The sequence below is a fragment of the Papio anubis genome, chromosome 18 (genome assembly GCF_008728515.1).
Source record: "Papio anubis isolate 15944 chromosome 18, Panubis1.0, whole genome shotgun sequence".
Lineage (NCBI taxonomy): Eukaryota > Metazoa > Chordata > Mammalia > Primates > Cercopithecidae > Papio > Papio anubis.
Window position 1 is genome coordinate 63061840 of NC_044993.1, and position 18745 is coordinate 63080584.

Sequence of the window (18745 nt, forward strand, 5' to 3'; positions counted from 1 at the left end):
GCGGCGCTGCATCGAACAGATCAAATCAGGATATCGATCAGGACGACCGGTCTCCATTTCTGTCACCCCAGCAGCACTGTCTAGGATGTTGGCCCCCAGCCCTGGCCGCACATAGAGTGACCAACTGTCCCAGTTTGCCTGGGACTGAGGGACTTCTTGGGATGCAAGACTTTCAGTTCCCCAAACAGGATAGTCCCAGGCAAGCAGGGTTGCTTTTTCATCCTAGCTGCACTTCAAAAGCTCCTGGGAATCCTTGAAACTGAGGGAAAGATTCTCCCCAGGGAGGCCATCCCTTGGCTGTGGAAGTAAACAAGCTCAGGCACAAGAGGCATTGTGCAGCTCCTGGCCACAGGAGGGAAAAGAACTCTATAGTCAGTGGCATCCTCCTGCGGAAGATTGGGGACACACTGGGCCTTTTCTGATCCCTGGCCAAATTACAATTCCAGGAAAGCCTTTCTTACTCCCCTCTCCCCACTCAGCTCATTCCTTATCCTCACTGAAGCTTCAGTGCAGATATCACCTCCTCCAGGAAGTCCCCCTGACCTCCTCCAGAGGGGAGTTGATTAGACTGTCAGCTCATTGAGGACAGCAGCCTCAGTCATTCAAGTGCTCAATATGTCTGTTGAATGAGTGATGGGAATGACCATGTTAACCAGCAAATGGGTCCATTAGCTTCAAATCCAAGAACCTCCAGCATTTGCCCAGACTGGCCACTTTCCAGCTACTGGAAGCTGTTTCCAAAGTGGTGGGCAAGAGGGTACGAATGACCCTGGAGATCCATCTCGATTCATATCGTACAAACCCAGCTAATGCTTCAGGGGAAACCTTGCGCAGACCCACGAGACAATCCACCCCTTTGCTTACGCAAACTCCAGTTTCTTTAGGTCCCGAACAGCAGGGAGTTCCCCAGCTGTGTCTTCCGAGGAACTTCTTGTCCTGGAGAGAACAGGCAATGTTAGGGAGAACAGGCATTGCTGTTGCTGAGCCCTTACCCATAGGTCCATGATGGCTGCCCCAGTGCCCCAAATTCCCCAGGGGGATTGCTTTCCTTGGGGCAATTGCTGTCCCCCTCTTAAAAAAAAAAGATCTGTCTGGATGCGGTGCCTCATGACTGTAGTCCCAGCACTTTGGGAGGCTGAGGCAGGAGGATCGCTTGAGGCCAAGAGTTCAAGACTAGCCTGGGCAGCATAGCAAGATCCCTGTGTCTACAAAAACTTAAAAAATCATCTGGTGTGATGACATGCACCTATAATCCCAGCTACTTGGGAGGCTGAGGCAGGAGGATCGCTTGAGCTCAGGAGTTCCAAAGGTGCACTAAGCTATGATTGCATTGCTGTACTCTAGTCTGGTAGACAGAGCAAGACCCTGTCTCTAAGAAATAATAAAAATAAAAATAAAAGATCTCAGGACTGTACCTTTCATGGAAATGAGCCTCAGATTAGGCACTTACCAGTACCTATCCCAGACAGCACTTAAGAGGTGCTCAAACAACATGTGACGAAGGAATGAATGAAAGACAGTTTACTGGTTCTGTAATCCAGTTTTGTCTGCCTTCTGGACCTTAGCTCTGCCATCTATAAATTCGGGACAACAGTTGTCCTAAATACCTCAAAGGGTGGCAGTGGGTGTCACTTCTGTTACTAGATGCATAAGGCATCCTTGTTAACTCCTAGAAGGGGAGAGGTTCTCCATGGCTTTACCTAAGACTTGGACACATGATAGCAGGTTTTGAATGCAGCAAAATTTTCAATTCTGGAGGCTCCGCCTGGGCAGTGAGTGCAGTGAGAGACTCTGGCTGGCCAATGCCCAGAAAGAGGGCATGGGGTGTCCCAGAGGACAGGGGGCACTGCAAATGCCCATGACAAACTTGAGAATGGGTCCTACACGTCCTCAACCTGCATGGTATGAACCACCTCCCATCCGCCTCTCCCCTCACCTCTGAGTCTGCACAAGCTTTCCCAGGTCTTCCACATCCTTCAGGGACTTGGCTTTGAAAGGTTCAATGGTGAACTTCTCCTCTGCTGCCTGAAGTAGCTCAGTGTCCCCATGCTGCTGCAGGGACTCCCACAGCGCCACCGTGTCGCTCAAGGCAGCCCTGTGGAGGGAGGGCCTCAGACCCAGGCACGGTGACCAGGCTAGACCTTAGTGGAAGGGCAGCTCCATGAAGGGTCCTCCTACCTATTAAAATACTTTCTTTCTTTAGCTCAACCTCTACCTTTCCCAGAAAGCCTTCCATGACCACTCCAGCCTTTGTTGATTCCTACTTTCTCACAACTCGCACGGTGGTTTTCTTTCACTTTTTGCTTCGGCTACCAGGAAGCTCACAGCCAAATTATTGGCACAATTATGTAGGACCTTGCAGCTTGGGTAAAGTATGTTTAGGGGGGAATATGGAAGGAATCCTCTGGAGATTAAGCTGAAATGCTCAAGCAGATTGCAGACCAACTTAATGAAACCAAATTAAGGAATTTAGACTTCATCCTGACAGTGGTGGAGTATCCCTGAAGGATTGTAAGCAGGAAGGGGATACAATCAGATTCGAGTTCTGAGAAGATTGGTCTGGTTACTGAATATAAAATGGAGCGGAAGAGGAGAGAATGGAGGCAGAGAGTCCAAGGGGAGGCCATGGCTTTACTCTTAGCATAAGAAAACAGTGGCTTGCTCAGGGGGTGAAAAGAATAAAACAAATTTGAGCCCAGGCCAGTCTCAGATTCTAGACATATCCCAGTGACTGGCACATGGCAGGCCTTCAAATATTGATTGGGAGAATGCCACTGCCTCTCACTTGCTGTGTGGCAAGTGGCCACCCCTCTCTGAGCCTCAACATCCTCATCTTAAAAATGGAGAGAATCCATTCTGCCCCACCTGGCTGCTGTGAGTACTAAAAGAGACCCCACAGAGCACTGGGCTTGGCACCAAGACCACAGTTAATGCCCAACACAAGGATGCCTCTTCCCCTGGCCCCTCGCCCCACCTGAAATGGGTGACACAGCTGAGTCCCACGAGGCTCCCCAATCCAGAGGGGTCAATGCCAGTGCTGCGGAGGTCCAGGGAGAAGTCTTGGCCTGCAGCCTCCAAGGCCTTGCCCAATACATGTGCATCGGGAGGCGTAAGACGGGTGCCCAGAAAAGAGAGGCGGGCAGGGAGCTCCTGCACCACGTGCTGCCAAATTCCAGCCTCCTCAGCCTCGTGGGCACAGTGCAGCAGCTCCAGCAGCTGCCGCGCCCGCAGTGTCCCCGGCTGCAGCCGCTTCAAGTACCTTGCTAGCACCTTCTGCTTCCTGTCCGCCAAGGCAGTCGCCGATGGCCCAACTAGGGCTCCCAGGCAGCGGGCACGAGGCTGGAAGATCAGCCCAGTCAGAAAGCGTGGCACGCCCTCCAGCCAGTTGTCATAGGGCCTCTTCTTCCTTGGGGTCAATGCTAGATACTGCGGGAGCTCCTTGTCCTTGATTTCACCACTCAGAGCCAGCCACAGGGCCCCCAGGAAGCATTGCAGGAGGAAGCTGGGGAAGGCCAGCTCGGACTCTGTGGCCCCTGGGGGGTGTTGCACTAAGCCTTTGGCCATCGCCCAGGTCCTCACGTCTGCAGATGGGAACTGGTCCTCCTGTAGGGTACTTTGGTGTCTGCGGCCCAGCTCCCAGGCCAACTTGGCCAGCTGTGCCAGGGCCCCCGGGGGGCCGTTGAGGGCTGCACAGCCCAGCAGGCCGACATAGAGTCCCGTGAGCGTGGAGGGCAGCTCGGCGTCCTCCCCAAGCTCCAGTAGGGCCTCTGAGAGCTGGCACACTGCCCGGCACAAAGTGGGGCTATGGCTGTGACTGAGAAGAAATGGCCGGTCCCGGAGGAGCGCCAGGGCTCTGTCTCGGTGCTCCGTCATCCCTGAGCACTCAAAGTAGCGCATCACATAGGCCTGGGCCTGCTCCATGGAGAACCCGGACAGCTCAAACAGGGCGTCGGCCTTGCTCAGGCTCTGGACCAGGCGACCCCGGGGCCGGGCTGTGAGGAGGAGGGTGCAACCTCGGAGCAGCTTCTTCTGGAAAAGGCCAGCTAGCAGTCCCCGGAGGGAGCAGGGCTCGGCCGGTGCCGGGCTGCATGTGCTGTGCAGGAAGCCGTCTTGCGCTTCCAGCTCCTCAAAGGCGTCTAGGATGAGCAGAACGCGGTCAGGTCTCTTCACGATGTGGCTGAAAACTTCATCGGCTGCCACGAGTGGCCGTGGGCCCAGGGAGAAGAGCAGGTCCTGCAGGCGGTAGACATCCCCCGGGCGGTTCAAGCAGTGGCAGGGGACAGAGAAGACAAAGTCGTATTGGGGAAGCCGGCCACAAGCCCAGGCCCGGCTCACTGCCCCAGCCCAATAGCTCTTGCCCTGACCAGCTTTGCCCAGCATAGCAATCACTTGTGTCTCACGTGGCCTCCGGCGCTCCTTGGCAGCCAGCAGCCCCTCAGCCAGGCCTCCTTGGGCCAGCTGCCGTTCTGCCCAGTCCGGGGTGGCCAGTTCCCGCTCCAGACTCTTGCTGCTGCTTCTCTCCAGCCTGGCCTGCACCAGATCCACCTCCATCAGGATGCCATCGGGGCCTGCGGGCTCGGCCCGATACGTGTCCTGCAGTGAGCGGTAGAACTGCTCCACCGGCTCTGCAAAGGCCAGGGGCATGTCAGGGTAGGGGTATGCGAGAGGCAGGGCCAGGGCCAGCCACCACAAAGCCAGCACTGCCACCATGATCCATGATTTGCATCTGTTCCCCACACAGTTTTTGTTTGTTTGTTTTGTTTTGCTTTGAGACAGGGTCTGGCTTTGTTGCCCAGGCTAGAATGCAGTGGTGTGATCATAGCTCACTGCAGCCTCAACCTCCTGGGCTCAAGCGATCCTCCTGACTGCACCTCCCAAGTAGCTGGGACCACAGACATGTGACATCATGTCCAGATAATTTTTTTATTTTTTTGTAGAGATGGGGTCTCACTATGTTGCCCAGGCTGGAGTGCAGTGGCACAATCATGGCCCACCGCAGCCTCAACCTTGCAGGCTCAAGCAATCTTCCCACCTCAGCCTCCTGAGTAGCTAGGACTAAAGGCACCCACTGCTATGCCTGGCTAATTTTTCTTTTTTGTTTTTTGTAGAGCTAAGTTCTCACTATTTTGCCCAGGCTGGTCTTGAACTCCTGGGCTCAAGCAATCCTTCTGCCCTGGCCTCCCAAGGTGCTGGGATTACAGGTGTGAGCCACCACATCTGGCCCCCATACTGTCTTCATCAACTGCTTCATTCAGTCACCCACTCATTCATTAGTTCACTCATTTCCACATCCATTCATTCACTCATCCTTTCTCTTGTTTATCTGTCCACTCCTTTTAGACCTTTTCTCTCTCTCTTTTTTTTTCTGAGATGGATCTTGCTCTATCGCCCAGGCTGGAGTGCAGTGGCACAATCTCAGCTCACGGCAACCTCCACCTCCTGGGTTTAAGCAATTCTCCTGCCTCGGCCTCCCAAGTAGCTGGGATTACAGGCACCCACCACCACGTCCAGCTAATTTTTGTATTTTTAATAGAGACGGGGTTTCACTATGTTGGCCGGGCTGGTCTCGAACTCCTGACCTCAGGTGATCCACCTGCCTTGGCCTCCCAAAGTGCTGGGATTACAGGCGTAAGCCACCAAGCCCGGCCACCTTTTCTCATTCCTTCATTTACTCACTAAACTTTTTCCTCTCTTGATCACTACCGACTCACCGTGGGGAGGTCATGGGAGGGAGTGTTAAGAGTTACGACAGTGGAGCCCACGTGTCTGGGTTCAAATCCCAGCTCTACCATTTGGAGCAATTCTGAGCATGTTATACATCCCACCATGCCTCAGTAGCCTCATCTGGAAAATGGGGTAATATTGGGATTGTGCGAGACTTTAATGATTTAATATACCTAACATGCTTAGACCAGTATGTGAGAGTAAGTATTTTATAATTTAGCAATTCTCCTATTCACTGGTTTATTCCCACTTTCCATTGCTCCCATCCTCATCAACTTGTCACTTCATCCACTCGCTCACTCCATCATTCACTTGCCCCTCATTCATTCTCTCAGCCTGAAAATGAGATGTTAACACCCAGTGCAGGCTTATTGAAGGGCAATAAATATTATTTGAGGGAGTGGTGGAGTGAATGGTGAAATGACGGCATCATCAAATAAGTGAATGAATGAATGAATGAATAAATAAATGAGTGTGTGAGCCAACAAAGAAGGGATTGAATAAACATCAAGTGAATGAGTGATGTGAAGCCAGATTTGGGCTTCCGTCTCCAGCACCCAGGGCAGAGATCCCGCACCACTCACCAGGCCATTTTGGAAGCTTGTTGGAGACCTCTCCAGCTGCCTGGCATTGGGTGGGGGACGTCTTGTGCTCTGGAGATGGAGAAGCGGGTACCAGATTTAGGGTGAGGGTTACCCCTGGGGACTCCCCTCCCTCTGGGCCACTTAGTCCTTACAGCCTTCGTGGGCTGAGTTTCCCAAGTTGGAGGTTGTAAGATTATCGGCCTGAGGCTGTATCTAACTCAAAGGTGTCTTTCTTTGGCCAACTGTACTTTTAAAAATTTCACCTATGTTTAAAAAAAAAAAATCACAATATCAGGTGGGGTGCAGTGGCTCACGCCTGTAATCCTAGCACTTTGGGAAGCCAAGGCGGGTGGATCACTTGAGATCAGGAGTTCAAGACCTGCCTGGCCAACATGGTAAAACTTGTCTCTGCTGAAATTACAAAAATTAGCCAGGTGTGGTGGTGCACACCTGTAATCCCAGCTGCTCCAGAGGCTGAGGCAGGAGAATCGCTTGAACCTGTAGGGTGGAGGTTGCAGTGAGCTGAGATTGCACCACTGCACTCTAGCCTGGGCAACAGAGCGAGACTCTATCTCAACAATAAACAAATAAATAATAAAATTAAAATTAAAAAATCACAATATCTATGTAAAAATCAGGGTTTTCAGCTTCAAAAGGCCTGGCCACATTGTCTGGCTTTTCTGCTGGGTAACAAGCAGCTGAAGGCCGATGGCTGTATTTGGATGGGATGTGGATTCTCTGGCTGTCTCCTCCCCCACAACCATGCCTCCAGTCCCCAGAGACCCTCCCTGTCCTGACTCACCCCTAAACATGACCTGCTGTCCCTACAGGCAGCTTTGCTTGTGGATCTTATCCAAGACAATTCCTTCCCCAGGGCCTTGATCCTGCTTCCAGTACATTTCACAGGCCCTGAGGGTTCTTACCTGTCACGTTTGCTCGGGAGATCAGGGCAGGTTCAGGCATGCTGGGCAGGTCAGTGGCTGATGGAGCGAAGGGGCTGGTGGAGCCAGGTCGGTCTGGAGATGTCGGGAGGCCATGGACAGTGAGTCCACTGGGAGGGGGTACTTGGCTGGCCTGGGGCACCTCACCTACATTGGGGGTAGAGAGGGGTGTGAGAACAACCAGGTATTGATTCCAGAAATGCACTTGGGTCACCCCTACTCCAAACCGGGCTGTGGAGCTCACGAAGTCTGGAGAGAAGAGAGGAGAACTTCCAAAGGAAGATATTTCAGGACAGAGCTGAGTAAAGAGCTCTGGATTTACATCTAGCTCCTGGAAACTTGCTTTTCCAATCTGTGAAATGGGCGCAATTAGCTCATAAGGAGCTTAGGGTAGGTACTACTATTTCACTCTTCCTGCTGTGTGGTAAGTGCTCAATTTCCTAGATATCAGGAACTGCTTCTCTGCTTCTGAGATACCAGTGCATTATACTGAAACTGTCATGCAACCATGAACGGATGCTCTGGAGTTCAGTGGAAGCATCCTCCTGGCCTCATCCCTAAAAGCCCAAACACACCTTCCCTGGGACAATTCACAAGCCCTCAGTGTGGTGGGTCAGTAGGGACCATTTTACTGATTAGGAAACAAGACAAATCAGAGAAAGCTACGCAAGGATGCACACCAAACTATTCACATCAGCATACTAAAAGAGTGAAACAGTGAATTCTTGTAAACATCACTTATCATTAGCTTATTAATGCACATGTATTGATGTCACAATTTAAAAACAAAAACATTAAATAAAAAATAAGGAAAAACTAAGGGTCAGAAGGGGAAAGCAACATATAGAAGGCCATACAACCACTCTTGGTCATGCACCCAGATCACCTCAGTAATCTCTGCCCCTCTGCTTTGATTTTTGGGAAATGGGGACAGAGAAAGTTGTGCTGGGGAGGGAGGATCATGAGAAGGTGCTAGGGCACCACTGCCAAGTATGTGGAGTATGGGGAGGATGAGGTCAGGGAGTAGTCAGGTAGGAGGGACAGGTGGTCGGGAAGCCAGGCCCTGCACTCACCGTGGTAGATGAATATACTGGAGACCCCTGTTCCAGTCCCAGAGATTTGCCAGAGCCCCTGGGGCACAGTGGAGACGGTGGGGACAAACTGGATGAGTCCCTCAGGGAGATTCAGGCAGCTCAACGAGGAACTGGAGGAAGGCACTGCAAGAGACAAAGGCAGAGAGGTGGGATCTTGCATAGCACCTGTGTTTGTGATTCTGCTTTTGCTTATTTGATTAATGTCTGACTTCCCTAAAGGGCCCTAATTTCCCTAAGAGCAGTAGCTGTTTCTGTCCTGCCCTGATGGCATTCTTAGCACCTAGCAGAGCAGCTGGCACAGAGAAGGAGCTCCATGAAGAACTGATAAATGAATGAGGCTGGCAGGTGAATGCCCTAATTGGTGGAGATTCCCTCCTAATCCTTGCATGGATGTGTTTCCTTCCGAGGCATGTTCTCTGCCAGGGATTGAACTGATGGGGGCCCCAAGGATGAAACTGGCTGGGGCAGAGGTGAGTGACACCGATAGGGTCGGGGAGAGGGGAGGTCCAGTTCCTGGCAGTCCCTGCCTTGGTGTCAATTCCTTATCCACCACCCAAGAGGGAGAAAACCCACCCTCTCCAAGCCCCCTAACATACTGGGCATCTGGTCGGTTTCCTCTAGGTGCATCCGGCCGGAGGCTGGCTCCTGGTTGAACAGAGTAGGCAGTGGCAAGCAGGGCAGGGTGGAGGAGTTGCTCACTGGTCCCACCAGGAAACTGCCAGTCACCACAGCTGGGGGCTCAGCTGTGAGGAAGGGGGCTGTGTTAGAGGCTGGGTGCTTGGAGGGGCCTTCCTGGGATGGGGAGGGCCCCAGAGTGGCGTGAATCTCTCTCCTGACAGAGGAAATGCTTGTCATCCTCTCAGCCCTGGCTGCAGCTGTGTTGATCAGCAACTGCTCTGTGCCAGGCAGCCCCCCAGTCCTCTCCCTGTGACTTGGCTCTGAGAGCTTTGCTGAGCAGGACCCTAGGGCTTCCACACGGAGAGCTCGGGCAGAATAGAACCTACGAATAGGCTGTTAGCTCCAAGGCCCTACCACCTTCCACAAATAGTCGTGAGCCCTTCAGGGGACCCTAAGAGGCCCCAAGCTCTCAGGCTCTGCCCAAAGAAGGGCAGGGGCTGTACCATGCACCATTCCCAACTGACTTGGGCCAGGAGTTCAATCTCTTCCATCCTCTCCCCAAGGTATCCACCCCTCCGAACCCCAGCCCACCTGCCCTGCTCACCTGGCTTCCAGTGCTTCAGGTCTGCCGGAAGCTCCTCTGGGAAGGCTGCAGAGAGAACGTATGGTCAGCTGCCCCAGGGAGAGGATGTCCCAAGCCAGGAGAGGCTCAGGACTCCAGCAGGCCATATGGCCTTAACTTCCAGGTTGGGAAGTGGTCTTGCACGTCCCTTTACCTCCTCTTCCTCTAACCATTCCAACCCCAGCTCCTCGGCTTGAACCCAAATCCCATCTCAAACCACCCCAGGCAGTGCAGCAGCAGAAGAGACCTAGCCACAAATGGGGACACAACACGGGTTTGAACTAAAAAACAAAACAAGACAAAGAAAAGCAACTTGCTATTGAGTCCCTTCCTAGCTGTGTGCCTTTGCAATGCAGCTTCTCTGAACCTTTGATCTCACATCTATGAAATGGGGGTGGTGGTTCCTACATTGCAGGAGTATGCCAGAAATCCGTGAGTGAGTATCAAGCACTCACATCAACAGATTAAAAACCCATGTATCCCTTAGCAAGGGTCTGCTTAAACAAATTATGGTTCATCTACCCAAGAAAACACCACATGGCCTTAAAATAAAGGATGCTGAAGTACACAAAGGGAAGTGTAAATCTGCAATTTACACTTGAAATGTACATTGAAATGTACCAAAAATATAAAGAATGAGTGGGTGGATGGATAGAGGGATGGACAGATGGATAGAGACGTGATAAGATAAATAAAACCCAACATTAATTGTAGAATCAAAGTGGTACATGGTGGGTATATGGACCTTCTTAGTACCATTCTTTCACCTTTTCTGTATCTTGAAAACATTTTTTTCTTTTTTGAAGCAGGGTCTAGCTCTGTTGCCCAAGCTGGAGTGCAGTGGCGCAATCTTGGCTCACTGCAACCTCTGCCTCTTGGGTTCAAACGATTATCTTGCCCTCACCTCCCCAGTAGCTGGAATTACAGGCGTGTGCCACCATGCCTGGCTAATTTTTGTATTTTTAGTAGAGATGGGGTTTCGCTATGCTGGCCAGGCTGGTCTCAAACTCCTGACTTCAGGTGATCTGCCTGCCTTGGCCTCCCAAAGTGCTGGGATTACAGATGTGAGCCACTGCGGCCAACTGAAAACTTTCACAATAAAATCTTGGGGGGAAATATTTATCAAATGAAAACATAAAGAAGAAAAACAAAGAAAATAAAGAAGCTGCTGAAGATAGGACTGTGTCCTCTCCCTCAATAATATAGAATGTGACCTCCCAGACATAGTAAATGAAGAAAGCAAAGTGCAGAATAGTGTAAATAAAATGTGGCCATTTGCATGGAAAATTAAAGCAAATACAAGAGCTTGTTTTATTTTTGACAAGGCAAGAAGGAAGCTGGTCACATAGGTTGACTAAGATAGCAAAACTGAGGGAACTATAGAACAGAAGTGGGAGGGAGATTTTTTTTTTTTTCACTGAATATTCTTTTTGTTGTTGTTGTTTGAGACAGAGTCTCACTCTGTCATCCAGGCTGGAGTGCAGTGGCGTGATCTTGGCTCACTGCAACCTCCGCTTCCCAGGTTCAAGCGATTCTCCCGCCTCAGCCTCCTGAGTAGCTGGGATTATAGGCATGCACCACCACACCCAGCTAATTTTTCAACTTTTTGGTAGAGACGCGGTTTCACCATGTTGGCCAGGCAGGTGTCAAACTCCTGACCTCAAGTGATCCACCCCCCTTGGTCTCCCAAACTGCTGGGATTACAGGCGTGAGCCACCGTGCCCAGCCTTCACTGAATATTCTTTGCACTTTTAAAATTCTTATACCCTGTGTGCAATTCACCCGTTTAAAAAATAAATAAATAGTTACAGGGCTTACCCATAGTCAGACCCATAGTAAGTACTCAGTTAACTGTTACACCCATTTTGCAGGTGTTTTCATTCAACAGCTATCTACTGAGTTGCTACTGCATACCAGGCACTGCACTAGATGCTGAGGAAGCAGTCATGAGCAAGAAAGACGAGATCCCTGTGCTCACAGTGGCAGAGCAAGGCATAAAATATGTCCAGATGGTAATGAGCGCTAAACTGCAAGGAAAAAGACACGCAAGGTGAGAATAACTGAGCTAATCTACAGGGAAGGGTGGTCAGAGAAGGGTTCCAGGAGGAGGTGACAGTTTAGCCAAGACCAGAAAGATTCAAAGGAGTCAGCCATGGGAAGAACTGGGGGAAGAGCATTCCAGGTAGAGACTATAGCAAATGCCAAGGCCCTGAGGCTTGAAAGGGCACATGGGTTACAGGAGTGGATAAGCTGGTGGTGGCTGAAGTGTGGTGGCTCATAGTGGGTTTGGAGAGGGAGGAAGGGCCATGCAGGCCTTGTGGCATGTATTTTGTAGCCATTGGAGGGTTATCAGGGCCATGAAATAATCAGATGTACATTTTAAAGCTCCTGTCGGCTTGTAAAGCACCTCCCAGCCAGGCAGGACTTAGCGAGGGAAGCAAGTTGGAGCCACAGCAGGCTTTGGAGTCAAGGAAAGGCCAGGTCTCAAGCAAGGTTAGGTTGGATCAGGGAGGGGCTCACTCACGTCTTTTCTGACTTTTCTGCCCAACTTCTGCTGGCATCTCCATACTGTCACCGATCACTTCATCTGGTCCTATGTGCTCTACTTTGAGAAAAACCAGAGACCAACTCACACAATCAGTGGAAGCCCAAGGTGAGTCTCTATTGTCCCCACCTTGGGGAAAGGGGTCTGACTGCCCATAAATGAATGGTCATCAAGTATTAGGGCGCCCCCCAAGGAAGAAGTCAGGAAATGCAGGCTGAGCCAATACCTGCCCCCCCACCGCCCCCACAAACTTACTGAAAATGTCTTTGCTCAGGCCCTCCAGCTGGGAGTCCTGGAACACATACTGGTCCAGTTCCGCTGCCCAGACAAGGAAAAGTGTAGTCAATCAACAAGGTCTCACTGAAGGCCTACTGTGTGCCAGGCCTTGGGCTGGAGACCCTCTGGGCCTGGCACACAGTGGGGGCTCAAGAAATGTTTGTTGAATGAATGAATGACCAAACAAATGAATGAACACTGACGCTCCAGGGGCTCTTAAACTAATTGAAAAGGTGAGGTATGTATCCATGAAAACTTATCTACTGCTACAAAGAAGAGCAAGGCAGAATGGTAGAGTTACTGCAGGATTTGAGTTAAAATTCCACCTCTACTCTCCACTAGCCCTACTAGCTGTGCAATCTCGTGTTAGCTACTTAACCACTCTGGGCTTCCATTTCCTCATCTGTGTAAGATGAATAAATAATGCCTATTACCCAGGGATCGATGGTGATAATTAGAGGTTCTACATCTAGAGTATCCAACACAGTAGCTGGTATACAGTAGGCACTCAATAAATAGTGGTAACTATATAAAGGGGTACATGGCTCGGAGCCTTTGGAATATAGGCACCATGACACGAGGTCCGAGAAAAAAAGTGTATAGTGGGATGGGGCAATCTGGGAAGGCTTCCCGGAGGGAGGGATCCTGGAACCAGGCCTTGAAAGATGGGGCAGAGTATGGGAGAAGGAGAAAAGATAGCTTTATGGGTCATAGTGACAGAGTGAGGAAAGATGTTCAGAGTATGTTTAGGAAACCCTGAGAGATAGGTGACGGTGGTAGAAGTTTCATGCTGGGGAAAGTCAGAACTTGATTTTATAAGCAATGGAGAGCCACAGAAGGCTTCTGAGCTGAGGAATGGAATGATGGCCATAATGAAGGTGATGAAAATGAAGATGATAATAATGATGGTGATAATAATGATGATGGTGGTTGTGGGGTAGTACCTAACATCTATTGAATGCTTACTCTGTGCAAATTCCTTTTCTAAATGCTTTACACATTGTGACTTATTCAGTATTACAACCATCCCATGATGATGAGTGTGAATATTATCTCCCTTTTACACATTTGGAAGCTAAGGTCATATTTCAGGATGCTGCAAAAGAATACTTGCCCAGGCCTGGGCTTCACCTTCCAGAAGCAGAGAGAAAACCCACAGACTTGAGAAGCAGACTTGGGTGAAGCTGCCTGTTATGATTTGAATATTTGTCTTCTCCAAAACTCATGTATAAATGTAATCCCCTATGCGGCAGTATTGAGAGGTGGGGCCCTTAAGAGGTGATTGGGGTTCTTCCCTCACGAATGGGTTAATTCGTTCATGGATTAGTGAATAAACAGTTTAATAAATTGATGGGTTGTCATGGGAGTAAGACTAGTGGTTTTATGAGAAGAGGAAGAGAGACTATCACACCAAAACCTCTTGCCTCGTGATGCACCACACTGCCTCAGGACTCTGCAGAGAGTCCTCACCAGCAAGAAGGCCCTCACCAGATGCAGCCCCTAAAGTTGGACTTCTCAGCCTCCATAACTGTTAAAGAAATAATTTTTTTCTTTATAAATTACTCAATGTCAGGTATGTTGTTTTAAGCAACAGAAAATGGACTAACACACTGCCTCACCTACTTGCTGAGACAGCTTCCACTGCCTGTGGAGATGCCCCTAAGGGCGGTGGGGGGGGGACAAATACTACGACATGCCCAAATCCTTAATGACTGCCTCCAGTTGTGAGGAAATGTGAATGTCCTCAGCCCCAATCACTTCTGCTTCCCCCATGTAAATCCCCAGGAAGGGAAGGAAACCATCAAGCTCTCAGTTCTGTAATTTCTGAAACATGAACAATTACTAGTCTCCTCCATTTTCTTCTTTGTATGATTTTCAATAAATTGTGCTCTGGGGAAATATTGGCCACATTTGGATCAAGCACAGAAGTGCTGAATGCTGCGGATCCTGGGTGGCCAGGAAAAGGACCACTAAGAAGAGTGTTGCAGGTTGTTCACTGCACAAGGGTGCCCCAAGCCAACAGGGAAAATGGGGGCAGGAATCCAGTTTGCACTTTGCTAGCCAAGCAGTTACTTCCTAGTAGGGGCTGCATCCTCCAGAATAGGACCACTTTTTTCTATTTCAACAGAGGCTCTGTATGAGGTGGTGGTGATGCTGACGAGAGGGGATTCTCTATCCCACTTATCTCTCCCAAAAAACAAACCACTAGCAGCAACACCACCACCACCTCTTCCCAAGAGTCCTGCCCTTGTCTGAAAGCTGTAGCTCTTCTTAAAGCTGCAAATTGACTTCTTTGCTTAAGCCTTAGCAAATCTTCCAACCCCAGACACTTTCTTTTTTGTGGTTAAAAATGGGGACTTTGAAATGAGAAAGACCTAGGTTAGAATTTCAGATCTGCACATTACTACTTCTAAAGAAAACTTGGGTAGGTCGTTTCACCTCTCTAAACCTCAATTTCCTCATTTGTAAAAGACAGAAACTAACAATATGTATTTCCTTTGTTGTTGTAAGGATTCCAGATGATAATATATGGACAGCAATGAGCATACTATGAGTATCCAGTAAATGCTAGTTATTACAAATACTAGAGTAGCTTGGCTAAGGAGCTGGGAGGAAAAGGGAAAGAGGCGTATGGTATGGGCTTCGTAGGAAGGATAGACAGAAGAACAAGAAGCAGAAATGGGTATAGACATGGAGGTGGAGGATGTAAACATGAGATTTTTGTTTTCTTGGTGGTCATTATTGAAGGGACCTATTTCTCTCACTAGACTCCATCTCCCCGCTCTTCCCTGGAGTCTCCGTTCTTCCAGCCGTTGCTCCGCATCACCCTTGCAATGATTTCTGTGGGAGGGGCCTGACGTGGCTCATGATGAATGGGTGATATTGACAAGTGACAGCAAAGAACCCTTGCCCTTGATTGTTCTTTTCTGGGCTCAGGTGCTTCCTCACCGATATTGGCATAAGCCTCCCTGGTCTCTTCATCGCCTTCCATGTCACACAACAGCCTGCTGAACTGGTCACAGTTGATGGTGTCCGTGTCGGGTTCTGGGAGGAAAAGTCCCTTGGATGAAGCAGGGAATTTCTGGGAAGAGGGCTGGTGGGGAAGGAGGGAGAGGCGGGGCGGGGCTAGCAGATCATCCCTATCTGCAGAGAGCGTCCCACAGGCGTGGGAGCTGTCCGTGGTGCTGACGGGAGCACAGGGGCCAGAACTTCCCTTGATTGCCGTCTCTACAGCAAGCTGAGGGGTGGTGGATACCGGAAGAGACCAGAGGGAGGAGGGCCCACCTGAGTAGAGCTCAATCTCTTCTTCTCCAGCCAGGTCCATCTGGTCATAGATGTGGTAGAGGCACAGGGGGTCAGCATCGCTGTTGAGAAGCTCCAGGTAGCTGCCTTCTAGGGGCCCCAACTCCATGGTGGCACACTGTGAGCTGCCTGGGAGGGAAGACATGCTCAGTCACCTCACAGGGTGTTGGAAAGAGGCAGAGGATTGACACCTACAACAACTCCCAGCTCGTGAGGGCTGGGGATGCGAGGAGTGAATAAAAGTGGTCATTCAGCACCTCTTATATGCTCAGGGTGGTGGAGAGAGGAAGCCACATTCCCTTCCTCCAAGGAACTTACAAACATATGAGAAGATACCCAGGAGGTAGAAGGGGGAACTAGGAAGTGTAGATTCCATCAATCATACACAAGAGGGTCAGGAGACCTGTCCCACATTTGGCAATGCCATGAGTGGTAACAGCTAAGATTTATAAAGCACCTCCTATATGCCAAGCACATGAGCTGTCACGTTTAATACTCACATTAGCAACTATGTAAGGAACGTACTATTATTATCCTGACTTTGCATATGAGAAAACCGAGGCTCAGAGAGGTGAAGTGATTTATGTAAGGAAACCCACGTCCGAGTGGAACCAGGATTTGAACCCAGACAGTCTGACTGAAGGCCCTGCATTTAACTGCAATATTCTACTGCTTTGGGTGGACTTGAGCAAGTCTCTGCTCCTTTCTGTGCCTCAGTTTCCTAATATGTAAACTGAAGGAGTCTGAGCAGATTCTAAGATTTCCTCATCGTTTGAAGGGCATATTAAATACTTTTAACACTATTTCATTTAATCTTTAAACAATCCCAGATGTGGATACCTCAAATATCCTGACATGATCATTATACAATCTATGCATGTAATAAATACTCACATGTACCCCATAAATATGTATAATATTATGTATTAATAAAACAAAAGAAAACAAGAAAAACCAGATACATCCACATAAAAACATGTACGTGAATGTTCGTAAAAGGATAATTCATAATAGCCAAAATATTAAAACAGCCCAAATATCCATCAAAAAATAAATGGATAAACAAAATGTTGCTTATCTATACAATAAAGTATTCTGCCATTAAAGGGAGAAAGCATTGATACATGCTGGAACATGGATGAACCTTAAAAATATATGCTAAGTGAAGAAGCTAGACACAAAGGGTCACATATTGTATGATTCTACTTATCTGAAATGTCCAGAACAGGCAAATCCATAGAGACAGAAAGTAGAAGAGGCAGGACATGGTGGCTTATGCCTGAAATCCCAGCACTTTGGGAGGCTGAGACGGGAGAATTGCTTGTGCCCAGGTGTTCAATACCAGCCTGGGCAACATAGCAAAAGCCTATCTCTATTAATTTTGTTTTTAAATAAAGAAAGCATATTAGTGGTTGCCTAGGGCTTAGTGGAGAAGCATTTTGGAAGAAAATGGGGAACAACTGCTGATGGGTATGGAGTTTCTTTAGGGGGTGATGAAATGTTCTAAAATTGACTGTGGGGATGGGAGATGGTCGCACAACTCTCTGAGTATTCCCAAAAGACCATTGAAGTGTACTTTTTTTTTTTTTTTTTTTTGAGACAGAGTCTCTGTCACCCAGGCTGGAGTGCAGGGGTGCAATCTTGGCTCACCGCAACCTCTGCCTCCCAGGTTCAAGCGATTCTCCTGCCTCAGCCTCCCGAGCAGCTGGGATTACAGGCACCCCACCACCACCACACCCAGCTAATTTTTGCATATTTAGTAGAGACAGGGTTTCACCATGTTGGCCAGGCTGCTGTCAAACTGCTGACCTCAAGTGATCCGCCTGTCTCCTCAGCCTCCCAAAGTGCTGGGATTACAGGCATGAACTGTACTTTTTAAGTGGGCAAATTGTATGATATGTGAATTACATCTCAATAAAGCTGTTAAAACCTAGGAAGTAAGCATTATTGTCTCTATTGGCAGATGAAGAACTTGAGACTCAGAGAAGACAAGCAGCTTCCTCAAGATCATGCAGCTCTTGCTGGGGAAAACCTAGCTGAAGGCTCATCTGTGTGACTCCAAGGCCCCTGCCCTGATCCCTGGTTCAGGTCCATGTTTCCATGGTATATTCATTTCCCAGGGCTGCTGAAACAAGGTACCAGCATCCAGGTAACTCAGAACAATAACACTTATTCTCTCATGGTTCTGGAGGCCAGAGGTTGAAATCAAGGTGTCAGCAGGGCCACGCTCCCTCCAGAGGCTCTAGGGGAGAACACTTCCTTGCCTCCTCTAGCTGCTGGGAACTATTGGTGATCCCTGACTTGTGGTCTTGTGGCTGCACCACTCTAAACTCAGCTTTAGTGGCCACATCACCCATTCCTCATGTCTCAAGTCTCCTCTTTCTCTTATAAAGACACTTGTCATTGGATTTAGGACCCACCTAGATAATCCAGGATGATGTCATTTCAAGATCCTTAATTCTTTTTTTTTTTCCCCCTTCTTTTGAGACAGAGGCTTGCTCTGTTTCCCAGGCTAGAGTGCAGTGGTGCTATCTCGGCTCACTGCAACCTCCACCTCCCGGTTCAAGTGATTCTCCTGCCTCTGTCTCCTGAGTAGCTGGGATTACAGGTGCTCACCACCATGATCAGCTAATTTTTGTATTTTTAGTAGAAATGGGGTTTGCCATGTTAACCAGGCTGGTCTTAAACTCTTGACCTCAGGTGATCCTCCAATCTCAGCCTCCCAAAGTGCTGGGATTACAGGAGTGAGCCACTGCACCCAGCCCCTTAACTTAATTCTATCTGCCAAGACCCTTTTCCCAAATAAAGTCACACTGAGAGGTTCCAGAGATTTGATGTGGACATATATTTTGGGGGGGGCCACGTTTCAACCCACCACACATGACATGCAGATGAAGGCTGGAAGGAAACAGAGGGAGCTTCCTGGAGGAGGTAAGAGGAGAGCTGGCCCTGAAGCTGGAGGACCAGAGGGAGCCTCCTACTGTCCTATTCTGGGGCCAGAAGAGAATAAATTGAAGGGTAAACTCATGAGAAAACAC

General features: G+C 49.3%; 2 protein-coding genes across 16 annotated transcripts in view; one reads left to right on the forward strand and one right to left on the reverse strand.

Annotated features, from left to right (window-relative positions):
- CIITA (class II major histocompatibility complex transactivator) overlaps positions 1–18745 on the reverse strand; it is a 62245-nt gene that overhangs the window by 14558 nt on the left and 28942 nt on the right. For 9 of the 15 annotated variants that reach the window (XM_021931747.2, XM_009195977.4, XM_009195976.4 and 6 more), the window contains 12 exons: positions 15690–15836; positions 15354–15449; positions 12384–12446; positions 12108–12188; positions 9566–9610; positions 8940–9086; positions 8323–8466; positions 7232–7396; positions 6309–6377; positions 2975–4625; positions 1937–2095; positions 865–936 (listed from right to left, as the gene is read on the reverse strand). In XM_021931747.2, coding sequence (XP_021787439.2) covers positions 865–936; positions 1937–2095; positions 2975–4625; positions 6309–6377; positions 7232–7396; positions 8323–8466; positions 8940–9086; positions 9566–9610; positions 12108–12188; positions 12384–12446; positions 15354–15449; positions 15690–15836 — 2839 coding nt within the window. The remainder of the gene's footprint in view (positions 1–864; positions 937–1936; positions 2096–2974; positions 4626–6308; positions 6378–7231; positions 7397–8322; positions 8467–8939; positions 9087–9565; positions 9611–12107; positions 12189–12383; positions 12447–15353; positions 15450–15689; positions 15837–18745) is intronic. The other 6 variants (XM_009195975.4, XM_031658482.1, XM_009195979.2 and 3 more) reach the window with 4 other exon arrangements.
- LOC110741998 lies at positions 8636–13752 on the forward strand. Its single transcript, XM_021931751.2, has 5 exons — positions 8636–8813; positions 9525–9707; positions 11455–11633; positions 12205–12236; positions 13497–13752. Exons 1-5 carry the CDS (start codon positions 8676–8678, stop codon positions 13604–13606), a joined length of 642 nt encoding a protein of 213 aa, XP_021787443.2. The 5' UTR covers positions 8636–8675; the 3' UTR covers positions 13607–13752.